Genomic DNA, 27,531 nt, shown 5'->3' with positions numbered 1-27,531 from the left:
GGTTCTTGCAGGCAGCGATTTTGGGAACAGGTCTTGGCTGGCCACCTTGCAGATCCCTGGGTTGCCTCCAGACTAGAAAAAACAGCAAAAGTCTTATGCCCCAGGGTCTCAGGTGCTGTTTTATCCCCGCAACCTGCTCCCCACTATGGGATAACCTTGTTGTTTCAAGCTCGCACCAGCGTGAAGAGACTGGAATGTGGCTTTTTATACGGAGTGGGGAGCTGTCTTAGAGAAGGGCCATCTGCTTGCCCAACTCAGGCTCACGTTTCACTGGAAACATCCCGAAAGCTGTGGGAACGTGCTGTTCTCAGTGGCGCTGGGGGAATGAGATATGACAGGGGGCTCTGGGCAAGGATCAGACGGTGCCGTTCCACCTCCCTGCCCACCCCGCACCACCAAACCCCTTGAGGTCAGTCCCAAAATATCCCTGGTGGGAGCATCCCTGCATCCCACTGGATGCTCAGCTGGCAGGTTTAGCAGGCAGGGAACTCAGCTCCAGTTGCACCAGCCAAAACCACTCACTCCTGTGCAAGGAAAGGCCCATGTAACACTGAGGTGGAGAAGAGCAGACCTGGACCAAGATCCCTTTGCAGCCAGCTTTGACTCAGGACATCACCCCTGAAAGGCTCCCAACCCACACGCAGCCACCCCACCAGCCCCAATTTCCCTTCTGCAGCCTGGTCATGACCCTTGGGGCATCTCCAGCCCTCACTGCAGCGGTGACATCCCAGCTCAGGGTCAACCCCTTGGTCCCCAAAGCGCAGCAAGCTCCCCAGCAGCAGAAGCACATCTTCAAGCTGTGGATGCAAACAACCATTTCAACTCCTTGTTTGGCAGAGTCACTACCGGAACAATTTCTGCCTTGGACTTGGGCGCAATGTCACCAGGCAGTAGGATTAGGTGGGTGAATATCCCTCTGTCCCCTTTGGGAGCTGATCCAACAGCCAAGGACTGCTTCCCAGGCTCATCCCATTCCCCAACCCCATGGGGAGCCATTTCCACCAGCAGACCCAGCTAAAAACTTACCTTAGAGGCAAACCAAAGCGTGGCCACAGGCTTGGCTGCCCGGTCCCATCAGCAGAAGATCCAGCGAATGGCCCATGGGTGGAGGAGGAGCAGGATTGTCCCATGGGGCCCAGCAACACACGGGAGCAACTGGCATGGCTTGCCCCATCCTCAACACCGGCACCTCCTGGAGGATCTGCAACATCCCACAAACCCCTTGGTAGCTAATGTCCCAAGAAAAAGGGTTTGAGGAACCACCAGCTCCCTGGGCAGGGGTGCCCACGCCCCCAGCACACCCTGTGCATGCACACACTCGTCCGTGCCGCATCACTTGGCGTCACCCTGGATATCCCAGTGTGTTTGCTGGAAGGCAGCCATCGCTTGGCATTGAGTTACCTGGTTTCCCAGCAAACAAACTGGAGTTCCAAGTCCCTGTCCCTGCTGTCGCACAGGGGCAGAAAAGTTCTCAGCATCTCCCTGCAGCACCGAAGGCTGGCTCTTTTTTTTTTTTTCCCCCAGGAACAGGAATTTCTTTTCTTTTTTTGCTGCCTTTGAAAGCTGCCCGAGGAGACATGAAGCTGGCACGTACCCAGGGGCACCCCCAGGCACTTTCCCTGCTGGAAAGAAGAGGAGAGTGGCAGCAGGTTTCTTGGCTCAGAAACCTGCCCCAGGCTGCTAGGAGGGCTTGCTCTGGGGCAGAGATCCACGAGGTCCCTGCTATCAAGGAGGGTCCATCTCCAGATCCCACCTCTGTCCCCATGGCGGGAGAAGCAGGGGAACCCCGCATCCCCCTGGCCCTGCAGCGCTCCCGGCTGAAGGCTGAGGAGAAGACCCTGGATTTTGAGTTTGAGGTGGTCAGTGCCCAGTTTAACCGGCGGGGTCTCTATGCCCTGCGGCTCACCGTGGAGAACCCCCTGCTGCAGGGCTCCAGCACCGGCCTCCGGCTCCGCATCAACAACGGGGAGGTCACCCAGAGCAGCACCGGCACCACCGACACCATCGAGCAGAGTGACCTCGACCAGATCTACTCCTTCCAGAGGAGGAAATTCACCTTTACCTTGCCCAAAGGTAAGAGGCTGGATGCCACGGGGATGGGCTGATGGCAGAGGTGACCCAGAAGCACAGCCTATCTCAGGCTTACAAACCCCCATACCATGCTCATGGCTTTGCCCCCACAGTAACCCCCTGAGCTGCAGTCTAAGCTGTCTGAGCTTAGTGGGATGGATGGGGCAGGTCTAGCTTGCAGTAGGGCCAACACCACCACCACCAATACAACCACCCCACCCAAAATCTATATGTATGACCTGTTCACTAGTGTTCACAGAGCAGAGCTAACCAGGGCTGCTGGTGGATGAACCCAGCAAGATGCTCCTGGGACCACCAGCCGTCCCAAGCAAGGCTCGGACAAGTTGACCAAGAGGCTGCAATTTGCCCTTGTGGCGAAGAATGCCAATGGTCTCCTGGGGTACTCTTAAAAAGAGCATGGCTAGCAGGGAGAGGGACGTCATCCTCCTCTGCTACGCCCTGGTGAGGCCACATCTGGAGCACTGGGTCCAGTGCTGGGCTCCCCAGTTCAAGGACAGGGAACAGCAAAGGGCTAGCAAGATGATGAGGGACTGGAGCATCTCTCTGCTGAGGAAAGGCTGAGAGACCTGGGGCTGTTCAGCTGGAGAAGAGTAGACTGAGAGGATCTCATCAATGCCGAGCAATATCTAAAGGGTGTGTGGCAAGAGGATGGGGCCAGACTCTTCTCAGTGGTGCCCAGGGACAGGACAAGGGGCAACAGGCACAAAATGGAACATTGGAAATTTTGTCTCAACATGAGGAAAAGCTTTTTTCCTGTGAGGGTGGCAGAGCCCCTGTACAGACTGTCAAGAGAGGTGGTGGAGTCTCCTTCTCTGGAGATATTCCAAACCCACCTGGATGTGTTTCTGTCCAACCTGCTCTGGGTGACCCTGCTCTGGCAGGGAGTTGGACTAGATGATCTCCAGAGGTCCCTTCCAACCCCTGCCATTCTGTCATTCACTCCCCATCACTCCCAGCAGGTTTCTGCAAGAATGACAAGAACCATGATGTGCGGCTCCACATTGAGGCCCTGCACTTCCCCAGGAGGGCAGAGAGAATGAGGAGGAGCAGGCAGGTGGGAGAAGCCTTCTTCGCCATCTACCCCCGGACCAACCAGCCCCAGATGAAGCTCTCAGCCGGGAGGGATGAGGACTGGTACCACTACAGCGCCGTGATGGCTTTGCTGCGGGTGGGCAGCGAGCAGCCAGCGATGCACTGTGGCCGATTGGCCTTCACCGCATCCCTGCATGAGCACCGGCCACCCACCACGCTGGCTTCAGCCCCACCACTCTCCCCCAGCACCCAGGAGGAAGACCAACAAGGAGCAAGCACATACCCAGCCCTGGACATCCCTGTCCCCAGCCATACGCCTGAGTCTGCATATCACTCACTGCCCACCAAGGGCCATGCCTGCTCCCCTGAGGTAGGAGAACCCAGATTTGGGGGCCAGAGAGCCCAGATTTGAGCCTCAGAGATCCTGTGTTCCAGTAAAACAAGAGCAGACCAGTCTGCTTAGGACAGGATTTGGCCCTAGGGTAGGCTGATGGCCCCACACAGGCACCAGCTGGAGTAAAAGCAAAGAGTGTGAGGTCTCTATGGTTTTCAGGAGTGTCCTTGGTAAACAGCACAGCCCTGCCTCAGTTTCCCCTCACTCACTCTCCAGCATTGCTGGATAGAAGGCTGATGCCTGTTCCCTGCCAGCCACCAAAGTTAGGGATCCTCTTTGTCCAAGCAAGCTAGGACAAGCTCAGGATGCAGGTAGGGTCTTGGTAAGACAGCAACCACCCAAGCAGAACCAGTAAAGATGATCCCACAGTCAACCTGTACTCAGAGCTGTAGGAGAAGCTCCTTTATGGGGTATCCACTTGGCTCTTCCCACCCCAGCATGGTCCAACACAACATTCACCATCCCCTACCAAGCACAACACCCACACCTCACCCCAGACCTCACCCACAGTAGGGCCAGAAACTCCAACCCACCTACTAAACCCACTCAAATGCCCCTCACCTTCCCAGCTGGTGCAGTATAGCCCCTCCAGCAGAGACCCCCAGAAAAGACGAAGCCCCTCCAGCATCACCCTTACCCTCCTCTGCCCCTCTCTTTTAAGGGCAGAGAGCAGCCAGTCCCCATCAGAGGCAGCTAGGAGCTGGGCAGGTGCTCCCTATATAGGGTGGAGAGAGGGCTGGACTGCTAAAAAGTTTATTAATAAGATAATTTTTTAAACAAGAATAGGTTTCTTCTTTCCTTTTTTTTTTTCCCTGGGGCTGTGGAGGTGCAATCCTTAGGGATGCTTGTGGGGAGTCTCTAAGTCTAAAAGCAACATTATTGGGGTGGTTATGGTTGGTTTAGGGTGGAAGTTTTACTTATGTCTTGGAAAAGTTCTGCCTTTGAGGGGTGAGGTCCTGAGCCTTAGAGGATGGAGCTGGGATGCAGAGGGGGGGTCTCTCTGGGATGTATGGGGGACACTGGGTGGACAGAGAAAGGGAAGCTGGGCTTTTGAACCTCTTCCCATACTGCCAGAGGCTGCGGGCTGACCCTGCGCTCAGCTCCTCCCCGGAGCTCCTGGGTGACTCAGCAGGCGAGCATCCTTCCTCCTCCTCCTCCTCTTCCTCGGTGCCTGCCCCAAGGCGACCGCTGAGCTGCAGCAGCTTCCATCTCTCCTCGCCAGGCTACAGCCCGGATCTGGCCTTCTCGCCAACGCAGGTGAGTGCAGCCGCTGGAGAAGATGCCATCCTAAATTAATAACAAAAGGCTATTAATTGTAGTAGCTTCCTGTCAGAGCTTTGTGGTGCTGGAGAGGAGATGGAGGGGCGCAAAGGGGACGTGGCTACCTCCATCCTGTCCCTGGCCCAGCCTGGGTACCGGCGTGCTGCCCTTGTTCCCAGGCCATCACCTCCCCAGCCTGGTTGTGGGGATGGGGGAATGAGACATCAAACTTTGTGTTTCTCATACCAAAAGGCAGCCCTGTGAGCTGGCTGTCCCCAGGTGGCGGATGGTGTCACCTAGAAGCTCCTACAATGCCAACTTGTGGGGGTCTGACTCCTCTTAACCAGCTCATCGTGCAGCTCAAGTCCAGACTTCTAAAAACTGCAGAAACCACAGGGCAGGGCTAAGGCAGAGAGAGAAGCTGCCTTTCTCTTTCCTTAGTTATGTTAAAAGCTGTCTAAATAAAAAGGAAGAAAAAAAAAAAAGGCCAACCCTTACCCCAGGGGCTCTGTTTCCTGCATCTCGCTGTAAGAATAACACGTCTGCTGATGAAGACGTTGCCTATGCTGCTCTCCGAGGTGTCTCGTACACCTGTGAAAACATTGCTGGAGAAAGCTGGGTTACAGCACTGGAGACCGGATTGATCTCCTGAACCTTCCCCAGGCATCTCTGGGCTCTCTTCTCCTTCTAGGGATTCCCCCCATGTCCTCCAGCTGGGGATGGTGGGCTTGATGGCAAGGTCTCCTGCAGCCTCTGGGCTCAGGGATGGAGCTGGCAGCCCTTAGCCCCCCTGCTGCAGTGGGGAGGTGGCAAGGGACTCTGCAGGTGGTGGCTTGTGCCCATGGTGCCATCACCAGGGTGCTGGCTGCGTGCTTCTTGGTCCTGGTGACTGTGTTGGCGGAGCTGTAGGGTAAAAATTAGCTTGGCCCTGCCTGGGGACTACCTGCTGCAGGACACCTTGGTGCCTCGGCTCTTTACCTTGTGCGGGATAAACGTGTCACTGGTGGCTCTAGGGCACTTGGTCCATGCGTTTCACAGGAGTTACGGGGCGCTCGAGCCCTGCTGAGCTGCCCAGCCCTTCTCCAGGCAGGATGCTGAGCATCGCGGACCCTCAGAACCCTGAGGCCACCCCTCGTGGCACTTGGCCTCTCTTGATTTTTCCAAGTGGATGTGCCGTCCCTGCCCAGCCGAAAATTTACTGGCCAGAAAACGCTTATTAGTGCGACCTGATTGAGTTTGCTCAGCAAACGTCTCGCCGTAAACTCTTCCCGAGCTGTGGAAATCGATAGCAATCAGCTGGGATGGAGGGCGGGATGCAGAGCTGGGCCAGGGGGCGTAAGGCGAGGCATTAGCAAACGCAATTTCGCTCCTGGGCCCCCGGAGGGAATGCAATAAATCACCTGCTGCTGATGTCACCCGGCAAGTATTTGCCAGGATGGTTTTTATTTAAAAATTAAAAGCTGAGAGGCCGGGGGTGGTGGTGGTGATGTTAGCTTCCCACCCTTCTGGGAGGGCTGGAGTGATGAAAAATGCATTGGAGGGTGTCTGAGCTTTGGGTTATGGGGAAGGGGGGTGGACCAGGTGGAGCTGGGACAAAGTTTTAATCTACAAAAGCTCTCCTGGGATGCTGCAGCATAGAGCAAGCTGAAGCTGTGGGATTTGCTTGTCAGTCTGGAGCCAGTTTAGCTCTTGCTGGTCCAAACCTGAGCATCTCAAAGCATCACATGTTGATCCTGCAGCACGTGGTGAAGCTGAACCCTAAACTGAAGTTTGAGAGCCTAAATATCTTCCTAAATCCAGGCGGGAGTTGGGTGATCCATAGTTTGGGCAGTCAGTAGCACTGGGGCACGGAGAGGGGCAACTTCAGAGGGGCGAGGGCTGCTGCTTGGGCTGGTGTCCTGAGAAATCCAGATGCCAGAGCATCACATCCATCTGCTTCGCCTTCCCAAATGGGAAAGACATGCGGGCACATCCCCATGGGGGACCAGCTCCTCGACACAGCCTCCGTGCCGCGCATCTCATCTGCAGGACGGTGGGGGTGATGGATGGGTGCTGAGCTCCACCTGAAAGCACCACGCACGGGGATAACGATTTATTTTTTTTCCTCATCTCACCGCAACCTGCCGATAATGTATTCCCCAGCACGGAGCGGGAGGCTCTGCTGCCTGTTCAAATGCCTCACGCGTGTTGCAGAGCCAGACGGTTCCCTAATTGTCCCAGGAACCCAGGCAGGGCACCGAGTGGGTCGATAACATGCCATGGATGAGATCTCAGTCGCTGGGATGGATAAGGTTGAGCCTGGGAGATGTCAGTCCTGGGGATACCTCTTCCCTCCAGGGAGGGATGCCCACTTCCTGGCAGGGATGGGAGGAGAAGGGACTGGGCTCCCCAGGACCCCTGGGGACTTGGCAGCAGACCACAAGGCTCAGTTAAAGGGGAATCAGCCCTCAGGTCAGCAGAAGACAGTCCCTTCCTCTGGGAACTATTCCCATTTCACTTCCAGCAGGTCCTATGTGGTGCTGGGGGTGTGTAGGGGGGAAAAGGAGCCAGCTTTTGGAGATCTCCTTGGCAGTTGGACTTGGTTGGGAGCCCGCAGAAGGTGGTTTGTTTCCAGTTTCCCTGGACCAGCTGGCAGTGAGGCGCCCGTCCCAAAACAGCAATCTGTTGCTGTCAGGGTAGAAGGCACCGCCGCCTTTCGGCAGCAAACAAATGGGTTTGCGCGCAGCTTGTGTTCCCGCTCGGTCTCGCTTGTTTGCCAAGGCTGGGGGGACCAGGCAGCTGGAGCTTCAACAGGTCTGAAAAACGGGGACTAAACCCACTCCTGTCTCTGCTTCCGCTCTGCTTTGTCCCTTTGGATTCCCCAGGGAGCAAAGTGGATTCCCCAGCGAAGCAGGCGCAGGTGCAAAGTGAGTTGGAGTCACATAAATCACAGGGGCGAGCCAAGAAGCTCCCCAGGAATAAGTCTCATCTTTGTGTTTTTTTAAGCAGGACACACAAAGTGAAGCGGTGACTCCTCAAGCACCGGGTGTATTCCAGGCCACAGGGACCTGAGGGAGTCTGAACCGCAGCTGGGCTAACCCCTCCCCCTTTTTGGGGGGGGTCTTAGGCTGGTGCTTCCTTAATATATGCAGAGGGGGGGTCCATTTGGCTGTGCTGAAGGGCTGGGGGCTGGTTTTGGGCTGAGCCATGGCATTTCTGTCTGGCTGCAGCAGTAGGATGCTCGCGCCGGGATGCGGATGTCCTCACCGTGTCCCCATCTCCCCGAGCGATGATGGTGGATAAAAGCTTCTGTCTTCCCATCACCAGGGTGTCAGGGCTGGGGCAGAGGTCTCTGTTAGCGGGTGATGGATGGCACGCGTCCATGTCCCCCCCCTGCTCAGCTTATCCATCACTCATCCCAACGACAGCGGCCGGGGTGCAGCCCTTCTCCCCAGCCTGCCGCCCCGACACCAGGGTGAGGGGCTGGAGCTGCCTCCACTCCCTCAAAAGCCCAATGAGGCTGAAAAATAAAAAAAAAAAAAACCCCAAACTTTGCTGGCAGGGCTCGCCCCGGGACGCGGGCGAGATGAATCAAGCTGCTCTGGCGAGCAATTTGTAAGGCTTTGAAAAGCTGTCAGCCCCGGGAGGAGTGAGCCTTGACGGGTTCATCGGGGACTTCGCCTTCCTCTCGGCATCCCTTGATCATCCCTGCTCGGTGCCGGAGGGGACCGCCAGCAAAAGGGAACCTGAGGCAAATGGCTTTGGGGTGCTACTCGCAATGGCTCAGATTTACTGAAAGGTGATTTTTTTTGGGGGTGTGAAAATGCATGTTTCTGGTGATGTGCTGCAAGGAAATGACATCCCCTATCATAATCGTGGTCCAAAAGTCTTCGATCTGTGCTTCTCCCTGCCCAGGTGGAGATCTGGCATGGAAACGAGTGGCAATTCGCATTTTTCTTACTTAAACCGGCAAAAAAAAAATCATCTCAGATGGAGAAGACGGCTCCTCAAGAGGTTTTCCAAGCAGCTTCTTGATTTGCTTGTCTGCAAAGCACAAATTCTTTGGGTGCTCAGAGGAGAGGCAGGCAGGAGGAGCGGCTGCTAGCTCTAATTCCTGCAATTTAAGTCATCATGTCCCTTTAAGTGTCAGATAACTGCCTTGATGAGAAAAGCAAACGGGGTTAAAAAGAGAAAATTGCTCCATTTTAAGAGGGTTGGGGGGGGGTGTGTGGAAATTGCACTGGTGCCACTGATAAATATAGAAAGTGTAAAATTCTCCTAATGGAGCAGACGAGGCGGTGCTGGGCTGCCGGCCCATTTAATTATTTGACAGGTGAATTGGGAGTTTTCTACATAAATGGAAGGAAAATGAATTTGGCAATTTTTAGCCCAAAGGGATTCCCGGCCGGCGGCAATGGGGCTCCCTGGGGAAATCGGCTTGGAGTCGGCATCCCTACATGCCGATGGGGGAGAGCATCCTCCCTCCTGGCACCCCGAAACCGCCCTGTGATCTCTAATGAGCTCCTGCAGGGTCCCCTGGAGGAAACAACTTGCTTAAAAATAATAATAAGATGAAGAAGAATAGATCAAGCTCAGCCCGAATCCAAGGTAAAAAAAATCCCTCTCCCCCCTCTGCCCCCGTTCCTGCTGCTGACTGGGAAATGGGAGCAGAGCAGCAATGGGGGTTACTGGAGCAGCCGGGATGGGGGGGTGTGTGTGCTGAGGCTGGCAGGATGAAACGATGAATAAAACAGTGTTTGCTTTCCTGCCTCGCTTTTGTTTTGCTGGGAATCTATGAAAGGGCTTTAACAGCTCAGGTTTTCATTGTTTATTTTGTTTCTGGTTTTTGTGTGTGTGTTTTTTTGTTTTTTTTTTTTTTTTACCTTGGAGGGTGGTTTGAACCCGCTGGGTGAAGGTGTTGGGAAATACCCCTTTCCTTGTGATTCTACAATTGGGTTTGGCTTCAAAAACCCCAGCCCGGGCTGCCTGGGGCCGCCGGTGGAGCTGAAGTTCCGCAAACCATATGGCTGTTTGTCTCCGGGCTGTGTTTGGAGCTGCGCTTGCCAGAGTCTAGAGCCTTTGTTGAGAGGGGGGAGGCGGGGGGGGAAGGAGGATATACTTCTAGAAATGGAAACCATGTGCGTGCTGGCTCCTCTCCTGTGGGAAGCTGATGGGTGCTCCTTGCCTTGCATACCCACCTCTGTGCCACCCCAGAGGCTATTTTTTCCAAGGGCAAGGCTTTCTCTGAGGGATGCTAATTGTAGGGTGTTGTTAGAAGGTGGGCCGGGTTCTCCTCCCGTCCAGTGCCAAGCAGCTCCCAGACATCGGGGGCTGGGGAGGAGCAAAACCTCAGCGAAGAAAAAGCATCCTCGTTGGACCCAGCGTCAGCAACCCCCCTGGAGGAGCCCAGGCGCCTTCCACGGAGGCAGGGAGACAGTGGCATGGTGCAAAAGCCCTTTGCTTTGTGAAGGGGCAGCATCCCCGCTGCCATCGCATCCCTGCTGGAAGGACCACGGTGCTGGGGGGTGCCCGTGGGTGCAGCTCAGGGCCTCCTCTCCCCCAGGCAGGAGCAGGGGTCAGAGGAAGAAGAGTGCTGATACTGTTTTAATCTTACTTTTAGCTGTAATTGCATTTGGCCGGCTCCCATGAGCTGGTTCCGGGCGACGCATATTTTTATTTTTTTTCCTTTTTTTTTCTTTTTTTTTTTTTTTTTTCCCAGCTAGATTACTTTCCTTGTTTTCACTCATTGGAGACAGGCCGGGGCCTGTGTCATGCCAGCTATGCATTAATAGAGCCTCAAATGAGATTTCACAGCCTCAAATCTGATTAGCGCCGAGGCTCCGGTTGCTTTGGAGAGCGGGGCAGACAGACGAGGAGCCATGATGTTGGGGCTGGGGGGGACGAGGGCGGGGGGGGGGGGGGGGGGGGAAATGTATGTGCAAATCCATACGGATGTCACGCTGTACTCTGACGCCCCGGGTTTTGCGGGGACCCATATGGAGTTTGGGGACATGGGGACAGCGGGACATGGTGCGGCCGGGATGCAACCCCCACAAAAAACACCCCCTGAATTGAGGATGCTAAATTGTCCCTTGCGCAGCATGATGGGAGAAGGTTGGTCGGGATGAAGCAGCTGCATCCGCTCACCCATCAGCTGCCGAGTCCTTGCCGGGTTCCTCGTGGTCTGTAAACTCATATTTCACCCCATTTTGCTGCCTGATGAGGTGTAAAATCCCCCTCTCCACCCCGGTTCCCCCATGCCCGGAGGTGCGTGCTTGCTCGGTGCCCGTGCTGGAGCTGATGGGTCTGCTGGCCCCCGTTATCGGGAAATGCTCTGCTCTTGGTGTGTTCTTCCATCCCAGAGCCCCATGGTTCAGCCCTGAGAGGTGGCTGGACCTGTGGCTGCCCCAAAAGACATCTAGGGACCAGCATCCTCAGGCTGGCCTGCTCCAGGATGTCCTGGCCCCTCCATGGCATGGCGCGGGAGGCTGAACCTGTGGCCCGATCCCGCTGCTTGTTTAAAGACAAGTGGCACTTTATTTGCCATCCTCTCGGCTGTCAGGGGAAGGGAAGCGGCTTGTCGGTGTTTAGCTGCCGTAAAGGAAGCTTGAAAGGAGCCTGGGGAGACATCACATAGGAAAACTCACACCAGCCCCAGTCCATCTTCGCTCACGGAGCCTACTATTATTTTATGGAGTCTCAGGAGGAGGATAAAGCTGACACGTTCCCAACGGCCGCCCATAAATTTTCAGGGGCAGGGAGGAGCTCAGGGCTGGGAATGCTCCCGATGTAGAGGAGTGAATCCCTGCTCCTGGCTTCAGCTGGGGCTGGGCAGGGGGGAGCTTGTGGGGCTCACTACGAAGGACCAGGAGGGTCCAAGTCCTTCCGTGGTAGGGCAAGCGGTGCCTTCTCCTGCAGAGCAGCGGTGCATCATCCCAAGGAGGGCTGTGTTAGGGGTGGAGGAGGTGAATGCCACAGATGTAAAGCCCCAAGAGCCCCCCCCCCGGCCTTGTGCTGGCCAAAGCACCGGAGAAATCAAAATTCAAGGAGCATCCTGCTAGCACTGACCTTCTGCGAGGGTGGGTGGGTGGGGAGATGCAGCTGTGGCCTCCAGCTGTGGGGCAGGGGATGAAGGAGCCCCTGTCCCGCTACAGTGTCATTCCTGGAGGTCTCTGCTGGCTCCCAGCCCGGGGTTGTCCTCCCGAACTAAACACTGGACTCTGGAGGGTATTTATGTCTTGTCAGCCCGCAGCCAGGAGCAATTTAATCTTGGCTGGAACGCTGCTGTAGAGGAGCTGTCTGGGCCCCGATGCTTCTTTCACGATGATAAAGAGTTGATAGAAAAACAAATTACGACGATGGCAGCTCAAGGCACCGTTAATCAACCTCCCCACAACATCGCAGCGTGAATAATTAATAACCATCCTCAAGGATGCTTTAAGGGCGGCCAGGGGTTAAGGTGCTGTGTGGGATGGGGGCAGTGGACGGCATGAGATGCTCGAAGTGCTCTGCAGGAGTCACTGATGCTCCAAGGGACCTCCAAAGGGTTTTAACGGGTGGTGTCCCCAGCTGAGACCCTTGGGGACGTGGGAACTTTGTTGTTTCTTCGCCTCCGCGAGCTACAGGTGACAAACCCCTGGGTGAGGGCACTTTTCTTGGCGAGGATGGAGAAGTTTTGCTTCCCGCTGAGTAAGAGAGCTGAAAAACAAGCGTGGGCTCTACCTGGAACCGCAGGCACCCTCCTTGCTGGAAGAAATACTGAATTTCCTCCTGGCTTTGAATAGTGACTGAGTTTTTGGTGGGGTTTTTTGTGGGTTTTTTTTTTCTTTTTTTTTTTTTCTTTTTCTGTAGTTAATCACAGCCTTGCTGAGGGCTTCAGGTACTGGTTGCCTGCAAAGCCTGGCATTGTTCACACCTATTTTTAAAACGTTTTGTTCTCCCGCTGAGTTGTACTTAGCTTAACTGCTCGTGAATTTTCTATTAAAACCCCTCGCTAATTACGGGGCTGGAACCATGGCTTAGCGGTAAAACCTACGTGGTTTTTTCAGAGGTATGTAAATATAAAGGGTGGGTATGAAGGTGTGCGCTAAGAAACCTGCTTCTGTTATCTGGAATGGGAAAGGAAATGGGGAAAACATAGGAAAATGTTCCCAAAACAGTGATCTGGAGCTGTAAATGAAGGTGTGGTGTGGGATGCTGATCCAGCATTGCAGCATAGAGCCTGGAGTCCCCCAGAGCCGGGCTCCACCAGCGAGCTCACGGGCATCCGTGCAATCCAAAGCAAGGTGGTTTTCCATCTCTGCCAGCTGGAATTCTGCAGGATTGGGTTTTTAGGGAGTATTTGGGGTGCCAATACTCACTGAAACCCCCGAGCCGTAGCCTGAAGAGATGCTTTCTTGAAGGGAGAGGGGTCTCCAGGGAGAGCATCCCTACCTTTGATGGGGCAAAATCATGCTAATTTTTTTGTTTTAGGATAGTGTTTATGCTCTTCCACATCCCTCCCATTTTCCCTTCCTCTCTGGAAAAGCCTCGGGAAGGTGTCAGGACTTGCCATGCTGTATTTCTTGAGGGTGTAGGGAGAGTTGGGGTGCTCAGGCAGGGTGCAGAGCCAGTGGAGAGAGCCCGTGTCCGTTGGGGGGTGACTTGATGGGGGTCATCTCACGTCAGATCAAGAAACCCTGTAATTTCCCCTCTCCATCAACATCGCCGGGCAGGGGGATAATTGCCATGGAGCTGGAGCCAGGGTGGGACTGGGATCCATTCCCCCCCTCTGCTCGGCAGGTTGGGGGATCCTCCCCCACCTTCTTTCCTTATTTCTGCTCCTTCGGTGCCACTTTCTGGCTGTCACAGATGCCAGATCTGTCCCCAGCACCCAGCCCCGAGCTCCAGCTGGCTTCCGAGCTGACAACAAAAAAATAAAGTGGGGGGAAAAAAAGCTGATTTAAATGTTTTTTTCCGGGCTGTTGGTGGTTTCCAACCACCAGGTTTCCGTCCCGCAAGCGCTCCTTAGGTTTGGGGTTGTTTAACCCCCAAGGTGATGGGTCACCTCCTTGCTGCCAAGCCTGTCACCGCTGCAGCCGGGCGGCCTTGGGAGTGACAACGGAGAGGGCTAAGGACGAGCCAGCCCCTCGTCACAGAGTTTGGAGGCAAAGCCAGGCGTCGGAGGGGATTTGCAGGCAGTGGCTTTGAGAAGCCCGCAGGGTGGATGCTGGGCTGGAGCTCTTGCCTTCACCCCAGGAGGGCAGGAGGGGATGGCAGGAAGGGTTTGCTTTTCAGGGTCTGGAGCCGGATGCAGGGTGGGTTTTAACCCCTTGTAGCCCCAACACGATGCAATATTACATGTGTTGATGGTGGCATGGTGAGGATGCAGCCGGTGGGGGACGGCGCCATCTCTCACTTGGACGGGGTGTGATGGGCTTGCGGATGGTCCTGTCCCCCTCCCCGTCCCCCCCCTCCCCACATTGTGGGTGAGGAATGGCAGCTTGTGGCTCTGCTGCTCCTTATCACATCAGCTGGTGGGAATTAATGAGCCGGGGGCGGGGGGGGGGGGGGGGAGCCGCTGTGTTCTCCCCTTTTCCCTCTCCTGGATTGGGCTGAGATCCCAATTCCTGCAGAGTCCCTATAAATTGCAGAGATACCCGAGGCTGGCGAGAAGGGGGAACAGGGGGCTGAGGAGGGTTAGCCGTGGGTTATTAGCCGGTCAGAGGGCTATGGGGGAAATGGAGGTGCTTTAGATGGTTAATCCCTGTTTTGGTGGCCTGGCTTGGGGTCTTTGGTTGGACCATGGGACCACACTGAGCAGGGATATTGGGCAAGTTTCACCCCATGTGGGATGCTCTCATGCTGCTGGGTGTCCTCCCAGAGAGCCTGGCACCCCCTGTGGCCCTGCCATGGCATGGTGACATCCATGGTGCGGAGCCGCAGCTGAGCAGTGGGGACAGGGAAGAGGCTACTGTAGTGGGGTGTGCCAGGGACATCATCTTCCTGGCTTGTTCTCCCCCATCCAGGCTCTCAGCATCGAGCAAGGGTCTTGGGGACCAGCTTGGGTGATGGAGATGTGCTGGGGACACCATGTCCCCAGCTTGTTCTCCCTCATCTGGGTTCTCAGCATGGAGCAAAGGTCTTAGGGACTGGACTGGATGATGGAGATGTGCTGGGGACACCATCTCCCCAGCTTGTTCTCCTCCATTCAGGCTTTCAGCTTTAAACAGGGGTTGTGGGGACAGGTTTGAGTCACGGGGATGTGCTGGGGACATCATCTGAGCTCAGCATTGAGCTGGGGCTGTGGGGATGAGGTTGGGTGATGAGGACACACAGGAGCATCTAGTCACTTCTCACTTTGATGTCTCTCCCGCTTGTTCCCAGCAGGTTTCCAAGTCCCCTGCCGAGACAGAGGAGCTCAGGCGTGAACCGGTGGCGGGTGGGGGACACGTGGCCTGTGTGGGGAAGGAAGCCATCACGGTCACCATCCATGGTGCCAGCAACCTGCCAGCCACGCGTAAGGGCCAGGAGCCATGGCCATACGTTGTCGTGTGAGTACCCAGCATCCGTGAAGGGGGACAACAGAGATCGTGGGGACACAGCGAAAGGGTTTAGCAGTTGTCACCCGATTATTAACTCTTTGCAAGCCCCAGGAAGGAGGAAACCTCTTTAGAAGCGACACATCCCACCTCTGTGGGATGCTCGGTGCGGGGAGAGGAGCCAGGACTCCTCGCTGAGATGGGGGAAGGCAGGGGATGGGGTGCTTTGGCTGGGGAAGAAAGCATTCCTAATATTGAAAGTATAAAATGATGTCAAAGCATCCACAGGGTAATGCTGCCTGGGTTTGGAGATGATATCACGATAAATAAAAGAGTGTTTTAATAAATAAAACAGGATGCTTGGGTAAGGAGAACTTGGCTCCTCGTGCATTATGCATGTGCCAGGGGACTCAATTAGCTGGTCGCGCTTTGGTCGGTGTTAAGAGGGAGGCCGCTCCGCTCAGCGCTGCTGCGGGGTGAGCCGGCGATCCCAAAGAGCCCTTACAGCAGGCAGAGAGGCTTCGGCACCACTTCCCTGGAAAAAGGGGGGAGGAGAAAGTGGCCGTCGGCACCTTGAGAGCATCACTTGGTTGCGGAGTTTGGTTTGTCTGGGGCATCTCTGCAGGGCAGCGCCGGGCAGGCTGGTACCCAAGGTGGTGCATCGGTGCTGGGGGACAGGACTCATCCACTGGGGACAAGCAGCAGCCGGGGCTGTGAGAGCCTGGAAACATCTCTGCAAATGTGTAGAGCAAACTGTTGCTTGCTGGGTATTTTGCGATGTAGAAACCCTGAGCTCCGTGGTGAAGGGGGTCCCAAGGTCTCTTGGCATGGCATAGCACGTCTTTTCTCCACAGTGCTGGGCAACCAGCTGCCTCAGAGGCTCCCTGGGCAGGAGGGATGTGGCTCTCCATCACCGGGGCAGCGTTTGTCAGGTTTTGGGGGCTGGCTGGCACCTGCAGCCCAATGGGAGCTGGATGGCACATGGGCTGGCAGCCCCCACTGCCGCCCCTCCATCACCCCTTCCCATCTTTCCCACCCTCCCCGTGCCAAGGGCCCGCTCTCCGCCCCGACAGCCTGAGTAACTCCACCGCAGGAGTTGTCTCTATTTCCATAAACCAATTATACCCAGATAATCTCAGGAGATTTAAACATCAATATCCTAAATGATAGCACGAGGGTGGCGTGTGATTGTTGCATCTCTCTTTACATTCTGGTGCTGCTCCATCACCGCATTGCCATGGTAACGGGGGAGTGATGGAGGGGAAGGGAGGGTGGTATTAGGGATGCAGGACACATGAGGGGCCTTTTAGTAACCATAGTGAGGGAGTCAAGGCAGAAGGGAATCAGTTATTGTTTTTCAGGGCACTTGCTATTGAAGGAGAGTAGCATGTTGCAGTTAAAAGGTGGGTTTTTACGGACGGGAAGGAGAAGAGGTGGGTGGATGTGCTGGTGGGGACCTGGTGGCAGCCGTTCGCCCCCCAGCAGAGACTGGGTACCACCAGCAGAGCCAGCCCGAGCTCAAACTGCTGGCACCCAGAGCATCATCATCCCCTCAAAATCAGGAGAGGGAGGGGAAGAGGGGAGCAATATCACTCCCACCAGCTCTTTGTTGGCCGTGCCTGGACTCAGCATCCCGCATCGCTTCCAGCTCTCGGTGCGGAGGATCAGGGAGGGAAAGGGAATCTGAAAGACCTCAAGCAGCAGGAGAAGCCCATGTGGGCATCCTGATGGGCTTGGGCTCATCCCTGCCCTGGGAGAGGATGGGCTCCTCCTCTGGGGATGATGCTCTGGGGATCTGGCAGCAGCTCACCTCTGCTCCTCATCCTCTGAACGCTGAGCAAATTCCCCCTCCCTGGTTTCAGGGGCACCCGTGGGTTTGTTCTGCGTCTTCCTTTCACTCCCCTGTGTGCATGGATAAATTGCTGCCTGGCCAGGGGGATGCAGGGATGACCTTGGCGTGCCGGAGCCAGGTGTGTTTGCAATTAACGGCACAAAGCGCCTGGCTCCGGCCCAGCTTCTCCTCTCCATTGAGTACCACTGGCAGGTGAAAGCATCTCCTTCGCTTCTTCCTTCCTGCTCTTCAGCGCCCAGAGAAGAAACTCAAGGTCGCTGCAGAATGCGCCATCTGCTCCCAGCCTGGGGGATGGGGGCTCCGGTATCCCCCCCACCTGCGGGCTCGATGTCCCCCTGCCTGCGGGTTTGCCTGCATGTGCAGTGGTCCTGGTCCTGGTGAGATGCTCCACCTGGGAAGGGTGTTCCTGCAAGCAAAGCCTTTTTGGCTCTATGATGTGCCCAAAAATAAACCAGGGGCTCAGCTGAGCAAGGGGAGGTGGGAAGCAGGACCAAACAGGGTCTTTTGGGGTCCCTTCCTCACTCCAGCACCCGGCTTGGGTCATGGTGGGATGATGATGGACTGTCCCAGGGTTAGAGGGTCAGGAGCAATGTAAAAATTGGGTTTCTCAAAGGAGAGGGGGGAATTACAATTCTTCCTTCCTCGTTCTGAATCTTTTCAGAGATTACCCTTATGTCTCTGTGGTTTATTTATCTGTATTTACTGCACCTGAGCCCCCCAAGCTCATCGCTGAGCACAGTGGGGCTGGGTGGTGGGGGGCACCATTCCCTTCCCCAGGGCCAGACCCTGCAACCGCTGCATAAATGACACCCCAGCTTTTGGTCCCCCGAACTGTGGCCGGGGGTGGGGGGGGAGGGCACAGGGGGTTTTTCTTCCCCGGGAACGATGCCACTGCACCACCACGTTGCCCCTGCAGGGATGTCGTCCCTGAGAAATAACTCCCCCTGTAGAGATAATAACTTATAAGGGGGGATAAATAAATATTTACAAGGGCTGGGCACAGCCCCGCCAAGCCCTTTGCCTGCCACCCGGGTGTCACAGGCAGCGGGGTGGCTGTGTGATGCTATCCCCAGGCGCTGGAGCCGAGACGTTGATGTATAATAACTCTCCGGGGGTGGCCGTCTTTATCTTTTATCTTTATCTTTATCTTTTGTCGCAGCGGTGGGTGGCTGGTGCATCCCCGCTCGGCGGAGCGAAGTGCCTGCCCTGGAGCAGGCAGGGAGGGGTGCGGAGCATCAGAAGAGCATCTCTTGGTCCATCCCAGCCACGTCGTGCCCCAAGGCATGTCATCCCATGGGTGTCTGCTCGCTGGAGACCCCATCTCCTGCCCCACCAGCAGGTCTGGAGCTGGCTGGGATGAGGAGGAGACATCAAACCATCTCGGCTCTCCACCCTTCCTGCTGCCCCCAGCCTATTCATTTGATTTTGAAGTGCATCCCCATGTGTTGTGCTGTTGTGAGTTGTTTCCCCCCCCCTCTCCCTTCCCCACTCCACGGCTCTTTTTGAATGCTCTCCCGTCCTTAGGCAAGTCTATAATGAAGGGGGCCCAGAGCAGGCGGTTCTCACCCTCCTCCTCCTCCCACCCCCTCCAGCCCAGGTCTGGCTTCATTCGGACTCCGAGCACGTTGCTGGTAGAGCAATCCCCCACAGAGCTCATTACTGGAGAGCCAATTTTTTTTCCAGCCCCTCCACAATGGTGCCAGTCCGATGCTAATTCTCACCTGCCCGAGCTGGCCGGCTTGGCTCCATCCCTGAGGGATGCAGGTGGGCTTCTCCGGTGGGGAAGACGACACGTGGGAGATGGGAGAGGAGCACGGGATGTGGATGCAGCATGACTGAGGGTCCATTCAACCAGTCTCTTCAGAGGGAATGGAAGTCTTGCAAAGGTAGAGCATCCTCCCCTCTGGCTGGGATGAACCTGCTCAGTCCTACCACTAACCTGGAGCTCACCCTACAGCTGGAAGGACCTTCATCATCTCCTTTCCCTCACAGCTGGGGTCTCCAGCTCCCAGGAGATGGCAAAGTGACACCATCTGCCCTCAGTCACCACAGTGCCCTGGTAACCTCTCCCTAAGAGCCGCGTTGGCTCTGCTTCAGCAAGAGCTTTCCTGGAGGAGCCAGCACCGGACACTTTATCATCTTAATATCCAGAGCAACCCATTGACAGGGCCAGAACATCTGTGGCACGTTGGCCTGATGCCACATCACCATCCCCCTTCATCCCATGGTTGGGGATGGACAGGACTTGAGGTCACCGCCTCACCAGGCGGTGGGACTCTGCCATGGTCTTGGGACTGCCGGGATAGCACCAAATGTCTCGCTGGGCAGTGGAGACCCCCTAACAGATCTGCCGGCCCCCCTAATGGTGGGCTGGGGGGGGGCATTATTATCATTAGCCAAACTCATGAGTAATTGATGATCAACTGATAAAAGTGGGAGGAACAATCCCAAAACAGCCCTGATGGTGATGGACCCATAGCCGCTGGGGCCCATAGCCGCTAACGCCACCATAATTATTGCTCAGCCTCATTATGTGCTGAGTTTAAAGACGGCGGTCGTTAACATTCAATCTTCTCTCTCCTTTCCCAACAGCCTCCTCCCAGTCCCTTCATCAATACAACCAGATAATTAGCCTCTGGGGTCTGACATAGCCTTTTGGATAAAAGGGGCTGCAAACCCCATCACTGGAGGCTCGGCAGGAGCTGGTGGCCAGGAGTAAAACCAGCCCTGGACCCCCAGAACCGCCCCCCCCCCGCAGAGCTCTGCTAAGGGTTCTGGGAGTGGGGGGCTGGCTGCTGTTAGATGCACCGAGCGGGGTCGGTGCTCATCCCTCTCCCCAGCATAGCTCCAGCCTGACACATTCCCCTTCCTCACCCAGTAACCAGCCCCCTTCGCCTCCTTTTTCCTCCCAGTGAGACCAGCAGAGGGGATGAGCAGAAGCCAGAGGCATGGGCCACCCACTTGTCCCCAGTGCCTACCCATGCACCCACCTGGGAGGAGGAGGTGATGGTGGAGATGGATGCTGAAGATGCAGGCGGGGCAGGTGAGAGCATCAGGGGACCACGGGGACAGGAACAATGGGGACTGGGACGTGGGTCTCTTTTCCTAAAAGGATGAACTTTGGGATATTGGGGAGCCCGTGCTCCGAAGGACCCCGAGCAGCACCCAGGCAGAGGGTGGCCGTGATGGGGACGAGCCATGCCCTGAGCCCTGCGTGGCCGTGGTAGCTTCAGGGTAGGACCGGGAGGGACATGCCCCTAGATACGGGATGGGACAAGTGACAGTGCTGAGCTCCGGGCATCCTCCAAAGCATCCCATGGGAATCACCAACAGGGATTGGCGCACTCCAAATATTTCCCCAACACCTTGTATGGGTTGGACCCACATCATGATGCTGTTACTCCCTGCTGCTAAGTCTGTGATTGTAATAAAACTGCCGGCATTAGGGGCCGGGATTAGATTCTAATCGGACCCTTGCAAAACAAACTGTGGGAGCCAATCTTCACATCGTGCCTAATCCCATTAGGCCCTGACCTCAATGAAATTGAGGAGCTTTTGATGTACTTTGGACCTGCCCCCCTGCGGGACCAGGAGAGATGTGGGGGGAGACCTGACTGGACCTCTGGCCCTGCTTATCCGCCACCCAACATCCCCCAGATGTTCAGAGATGTTCATGCCCCAGATGTTCAGACCAGACCTGTCGCTTCCAGGTGCAGCTTGCACCTTGCCTTCCCCAGGAATATAGTTTCCATCCTTTTCTTGTCCATGCTTTCCATCAGTGGGGCTGCCAAGCGTGAGCTATCGTCAGTGACGACTGGCGGAGAAGCCACTCTTCTCGCACTTGAACTTTTTCCCTGGTGCTTTTTCCACAAGGGGCTGGAAGAAAAAGAAAATCTCCCTATAAACCGAGCATCTGCTGAAAAGCAGGAGCTCGGGAAAGCGTGGTCCATGCACTTGCCTGGTCCATCACCTTCTTTTGGGGGACCTGCACAACCTGTGGCATCGCCAGGTTGGCCAAGCAGGAGTTAAGGCGGGTGCCTCAGCACAGTCATTAAGCTGGGGGAAGGGAAGCCCAAGTCTTGATGGCAGCATAAAGAGAGGGCGGTTTTCCCTTCCATCAGCTCCTTTTTTTTTTTTTTTTGATAAAAAGCTCCTGCTCGTGCCTGTCAACTAAATTGCAGCTTTGCTTTAAATTAAGGGAAGAGCTGGGGGTGCCAGTACCTGTGGGGGGTGATGCTGCCGTGGCGGGAGACAGACGGGGACCAGGCATCCCTGAGAGGGCAGATGACCGTGGTGGCAAGTGTCTGCAAAATCCAGTGGCCAGGGAGGGCTCAGGGCAGAATCGCACCCTGGCTGGGGCCGAGGAGGTGGATTAGATGGATCAGAGGGAAATCCCGGCTTCTTAAATGGGAATCTGAGCTGTGTTGGTGCCAGCTGCTCGCGGGCTTCACTTCCCTGGGGATGCTTGGGACATGTTCTCAATGGCTCCTTGGGATGCATCTATGTGTGTGTGGATATAAACCCCCAACGGGTTAAATCCTGCCCCTACCCACCCCACCGTGACCTGTGAGGGGAAGGGGCTGTTGAACCAATAACCCCATTGTCTCTGTCCCTTCTTCACCCAGACCTCTCCCCATCACTTCACCTGCTCTCCCCTTACTTCCCCAAATCCTGATGGCTGACCCTCTCCCTTCCAGCCCTGACTCTCACCGTGGCAGACAAAGCCACCAAGGAGGCTTTGGGGACCTTCCAGCTGCCAGTGAGGCACCTCCAGCCCTTCCAGCCCCACCACTGCAGGCTGGTGCTGGTAGGTACAGCTCCCTCCCCTCCATCCCACTTCTTATTCCTGCTTATAACTCTTGATTTTCACCCCAGATGTAGCTTGGGAGGTGTGTGTGGGGGGGTGTGTTGTGGGCGAAGGGAGCCTTGTGTAACGGTGTAATCCCGGTGGGAAACCTGAATTTGGCAAGTCAGGGAAGGTGCTCAAAGAGGCTTGTGAGCTTCCCGTGAGGTGGGAACAAGGCAGGCGTTGTGCTGGGCTTTTTTTTCCCCTTTTTTTTTTCCACCTCTCTCTGGTGGGAAAACGTGGAGGAAAAACGAGGGGATTGAAAGCTGGGAAGTGCTTTTGCCCTCAGCATCCTGGGAAAGGAGATGCGGGGCCAGGCCTTGCATCAGAGCGTTCGTTAAGAAGTGGCCACTGTGCATTAATTAATGCAGGCATGTACCCAGCCCCAGAGAGAAGCTTCCTCAACCCCTCAGTGGGGATTTCTCCATCCCAATGCGTTAACGGTCCCAGGGACTTGGCTGGCAGCTCCCTGTGCAGCTGAGACCTGGCAAACTCACTCAATACCCCCCCCCCCCCCCAAAATCAGCCTCCCCTACCCTCTGGCTGGCAGAAATGAGCTTGTGCTGAGATTGGGAGTGATTAAATATTTAAATGCAGCAGGATTTATTATATTGATCTTTTCCGGGAAGGCTCGGGGGGGACAGTGAGCTTTAATTATCAGTTGGTGCTTTACTGTCAGCCACGGGCCATCTGCAAGCCCAGGGCTGGCGTTTGGTGGCCTTGACCCCTCCTCCTCCCACCCTTCGCTCTCCTCCCCAACCAGCCGAGGACGCAGGACCCCACGGGGACGGTCCTGCACGTCACCATCACCCGCAAAGGGAGCTTCATCTCTCGCTGCGACGGGTTCAGCTACGTGGCCTTGGAGGTAAGAGGTGGCCCTGGGGACAGGAGGTGGCAGGGAGGGTTTGCAGGGTGCGGGATGGCTTCTCGGCTCAGGGGAGGATGCTGTCACATGTTGCCTCCTGCTCTGGTGGCTGTAGGTGTTGTTCCCCCCCTCCCCTTACTGTTTGCTGACCCCTCACTGTGGTCTCCACACCTCCCCAGGTGCTGCTGCGGGGGCTGTCAGCCCCTCTGGCCACCCCCCCTGGGGCCCTCGTCGCCGTGGCCAGAGTTGTGACCAATGTTCAGGAGTACAAGTGAGTGATGGCCGCCGGTGACATGGGAGAGGGGACAATCTGAGCATCCCTGTTGCCATCACCCCCTCCCACGCTGCTCGGCTTGCCAGGAGCAGATGCAGCCCCACACGTGCTGACTCTCTCCCCCTTTCCATCGCTTCTCAGGCGCCGCATGGAGAAGCAGCCCACCTCCTCTCCCGGCATCAGCCCCACCACTGTCACGTTCCCAGACCCTTCAGCAGCAGCCTTCAGCATCATCCCAGCTGCCAACCACGGCTGCCCGCAGGTAGGAGGTTGAGCGCATCTGCTGGGATGTCCGGGTCCGGCAGCGTCCATCCCACTTGGGTACCAACTGGCATCCCTCCTCTGGCAGGGCAGCCGAGCACCCCTCCACAGGGAAAAGCTTTAGGGGGCAAAGCCATGTTTTTGGAGCATCAAAGACCATGGTCCCCCACCTCCCCAGAAGCCACCAGGCAGCTCCTCGTTTGTGCCTTTGTCCTTCGTTTTTCCCCCTGCTCCCCTCAAGGCCTCGAGTGCCGCCTCTCAAAGGCAGAGACCTTCTCCTCCCCGGGCCTCAAGTACCCGTCTCGGGAGAGCTACGCACATCTTCAAAATAGCTGTTGCCAGGGAAACATATGCTTTCGGCACGCGGCATCCTCTCCTCGTCGAGAGGGAGGAGAAGCCCCGCTTTTGTTCCCCAGCCCTGCCAAAAATTGGCAGGGAGGGAGAGGCTAGAGAACTGGGGCGGGGGGGGCGTGGAGATGCTGGGGCAGGGAGGAGGAGGTGTGAGGGGGAAGCTGCTGCCCTTCAAAAACCACAGCAGCTCCATCCCTTCGCCTCTGAAAAGTGCCAGCCGAAAGCTTGGTGAGGGCAGATGTCCAGCCGCCCCGAAAAGATGGATCCAGCTGGTGCCCGAGGTCGGGGGAGCACACGTTTCCCCGTCTCGGTCCTTCCCCGCTGCGTGTATTGAATTTTCATCGTCTGGGAGCAAAACGCCCTGTATCAACACGTTTGGGGAGCCCATAAATAAAATATTACTTAGAGGCGGCCAGCCAAATGCCAAGTCGCCCACGAGGCGGTGAATTATCATAAAAATCGCTAGTGCATTTCATTCATTACAATAATTGTTGTTTTATTGCCCACCCCCCTCCCCTCCTCCTCCGCCGCCTCCCTGGGTCGCTCTTTGCAGGTGAGAGGCTTGGGGAGTGCTGGGGACACTCTGCCTTGGGTCTGTGAGTGCTTTGGGACCCCCACGGCAAGGGATTGGGGCCACCCATGCTGGCTCCGAGGCAGATATTAGGAAAGAAATCCCCCTGTGCTTGCCCCCTGTGTTATCTACGACCCCCCACCCCCCCCACCTCTTTGCTCCAGGACTCAGCACCCCGAGGCTTCAGTTTCCCGGCCAGAGCAGGGATGTTTTTCTCTTCTAAAGGCAGTCAAAATCCATTTCCTCTGCATTTATATGGATAAACACACACGCAAACCCTGGTGAACTGGTGGAACCTGGGAGCTGGGCGAGCCCGAGCCAAGCCCCACAGCCCTGGCACAGGCGGCGGTGCCAGCGCCGAGCCGTGGGAGCCCAACGCGGGAGGACGAGTGATTAAACCCGGCCATCTGGCCTGCCTGCGTGCTGCTGTCTCCTCCTCCTCCTCCTCTCCCTGCCCACATGGCTCTGCCTGTCTTTGCACATCACCGAGGATGCTCTCCCCCAGGGATGCATGGACAGGGTGACCCGGGGAGCAGCGTAACCACCATCTGCTCTCTTCCCCCCGACTCCTGCCTCAGTTTCCCCACCTGTAGGACACGATTCATTCCCAGAGAGGATGAACTCCGGGGAGGAAAGGTTAAGGGAAGGCTGAGAGGTGGAGGAGGGAGAGTTGCTGCTCTGGTTCCAGAGGTTAATGGCTTTCCCTGAGTGAACTCCTAGGCAGGCTAATCGGATTCGATAATTCTGCCAGCCCAGCGTGTCCTCTCGCCTGTCAGATCCCATCAGCATCTGCAGACAACGGCACTTGGGTTCACCTTCAGCAGGGCACCCCTCTTACTTGGAGGATTTTTGGGTTCTTGGGGTGGTTAACCCTTCCGTGTCAGGCCAAGGGTCCTGGAGACCAGGTCTTCCTGGCCAGGAGTTAGCTGAGACCTGCAAGAGTGTTGGGTGCTCCCCTTGGGTGCTCTCATTGTGTCAACAGCCCCTTTTTAACCCAAGGGATGAGTTTGAACACACTGGTGGCAATGGCAAATCCATGGGGTGGAAGGATGGGCACCGGGCTGTGCCTCCTACTGAAAGCCACACCGTGTCTCCCCTCCCAGCACCAAGCTCAAGCCTTCATGATGTCGGTCCCCTCTAAGATAAATCTCCTTTTGAGCTCTTTCCCTTGGGGACCCTCCAGTTTACCCCACTGATCTGGAGCTTCTCGCTCTTTTTGGGGGGTCTGCACCCTCCAGACGGGCAGCCATGAGGACCAGGCAGTGGCCCCATCCCTTGGGAAGGCAGGAGAGATGTTGTGGGCTTGGCCTCCTCTACCTTTCCTTGTGCCAATGAGTCTGCCTTTGAACCAGCCTTTGGGAGATGAGCTGGGGTAGCCAAGGAGGATGAAGGCGTCTCCTTCCTCCTCCTCCTCCTCCTCCTCCTTCTCCTCCTCCCCATTCCCTTTGTTGTGTTTCTCCAGGTGGCCCTGGGCAGAGGCAGTTGTTGTGCCAAGACGTCTGCCCAAATCAGTGCATCGGCTCTGACGCCCCAGCGCAGAGCATCCATCTGTCCCACCGAGCCGGTGGGAGACATCCCAGCCCTGCCGAGCACTCCTGAACCCTCCCCTCCCTTCCCCCCCCCCCCCCCCCCCCCCCCAGCCCCTAAAATCAGGGCTGGGAGGGGAATTCAGGAACGTCATCTCCCATCCCTGTCCCGGTGAGAGAAGCCATGTGGGCTCAGGACCTCCGACAATTGGGGTCAAATTAACAATCTGCTCCCACGTTTGACTTTGCCCTTCCCCGCTGCGTCTAAAACGCCGCCACCATCTCGCAGCGCCTTGTACAGGTGGCTGCCAGGAAAAGTAACTGGAGGCGGCATTTGGTGGTTTTTAAGAGATTTCCCCCCCCCCCGAAATTGGGCTTTCTGAAGCTGATGAAGCAGCCCCGTGGGCTGGGATGCAGGCTGGGAAAGGAGGGGGCTGGAACAAGGCCAGCTGCCCCAGTGGGTGTAGGTTTTCCCTGTGGATTTACAGGCTCCCTCCTGTCATAACAAGCTGCATCCCAGCTAAAAATCCCAGTTGATGCTGGGGACACCCTGATAAATTCCCAGCCAGCCCAGTGCTGAGCCGGCACTCACAGCGCTGCCCGATACGGCCCATCCTGGAGGTATTTTGGGGGTCTCAATCATCCCAGCCCCTCTCTCCCCTCTCTCGCACCCCCCAGGACTGGGTAATGCACTGCTGCGGGTCTCCGAGGTGCGTAATGCCCATTAACATCCCCAAACGTGAGCAGAGGGAGACACCCCCCCACCCTCCCCGGCCAAGCAGAAATGTGCTGATGCAGAAAAGCCGATCGGCTTCTCGTCCCCGCTGGGCGATGCTGCTGGATGAGGTGGGGGGATGGAGTAACAGCATTAAAAAAAAAAAAAACCACAACAAAACAAAAAGGAGCTGCCGGCATCAATAATTTCTTGGCGCTGGGCTCAAGGCTGACCTTTGGAAGAGGCGACGGGGCTCTCTGAAGGCCAAGGGGGAGCAGCTGCTGGCTGGGGATGGGCTGATGCCATTTCCAACGGCAGCTCGAGGGCTCTGGGGATAAACATGTTGTCCCCCTGGTCGATATCTGTCGGGCAACCTGGACCATGCACTTAGGAAAGGGTTTTGCCAGGAGATATGGACCCCAAAAGCCCCCCTGCAGGGAGGCTTTTGGGGTCCATATCTCCTGGCAAAACCCTTTCCCAAGTGCAAGTGTTGGGTTGCCCAACGGCCATATCAAAGCTCATCCTCCAGGCTCTTCCCATCATGTTTTTAAGCATGGGGTAGCTCGTTCATGTGCTCTTTTCCTCCCCTGGCTCTGCAAGGGGGGAGATAGCTGGAGAGAAGCAGCCGAGCTCGAAGGCACCCGGTGAAAACCAGTGGGAGCAACTGGGATGCGGGGTTGCTTTTGAGCCAGGGATGCTGCACGGGTTGTGCTTTTTCTTTCCCTCCACCTCTCCTCTCCCTCCTGTCTGTCTGCTCATTCATCTCTTGTAGAGAGAAAATATCTGGATGACAATTTTCCTGTTGTCTCCTAAGATGTCCCGACCAGCTGGGCCCTCAGAGCAGCCGACCTGGGACACCTCCTTCTTCTTCCAAGGTCAAGACATGGCCACCATCTTCTCCGAAGACACCGCCCTGGCCATCGAATATTATCCGCACAAAGCCAGTGAGTCTGGGGACCCCACCAAGGATGCTCCTCCTCACCCCCAGGTTTGG

The 27,531-nt window shown here is 56.3% G+C and overlaps 1 protein-coding gene across 1 annotated transcript in view; it reads left to right on the top strand.

The window, feature by feature from the left end:
- The first annotated feature begins 1,763 nt into the window (after nucleotides 1-1,763).
- Nucleotides 1,764-27,531, top strand: part of CCDC33 (coiled-coil domain containing 33) — a 45,209-nt gene continuing 19,441 nt past the window's right edge. Inside the window, exons 1-10 of the mRNA XM_074156027.1 lie at nucleotides 1,764-2,073; nucleotides 3,051-3,493; nucleotides 4,592-4,774; nucleotides 15,125-15,288; nucleotides 20,041-20,171; nucleotides 21,826-21,935; nucleotides 22,738-22,839; nucleotides 23,019-23,110; nucleotides 23,255-23,375; nucleotides 27,352-27,481. Coding sequence (XP_074012128.1) covers nucleotides 1,764-2,073; nucleotides 3,051-3,493; nucleotides 4,592-4,774; nucleotides 15,125-15,288; nucleotides 20,041-20,171; nucleotides 21,826-21,935; nucleotides 22,738-22,839; nucleotides 23,019-23,110; nucleotides 23,255-23,375; nucleotides 27,352-27,481 — 1,786 coding nt within the window. The remainder of the gene's footprint in view (nucleotides 2,074-3,050; nucleotides 3,494-4,591; nucleotides 4,775-15,124; nucleotides 15,289-20,040; nucleotides 20,172-21,825; nucleotides 21,936-22,737; nucleotides 22,840-23,018; nucleotides 23,111-23,254; nucleotides 23,376-27,351; nucleotides 27,482-27,531) is intronic.

This window comes from Numenius arquata, chromosome 11 (assembly GCF_964106895.1).
Source record: "Numenius arquata chromosome 11, bNumArq3.hap1.1, whole genome shotgun sequence".
Taxonomy (NCBI): domain Eukaryota; kingdom Metazoa; phylum Chordata; class Aves; order Charadriiformes; family Scolopacidae; genus Numenius; species Numenius arquata.
Note: the sequence above shows the minus strand (reverse complement) of the source record. Positions and strands in the feature narration are given on the sequence as shown.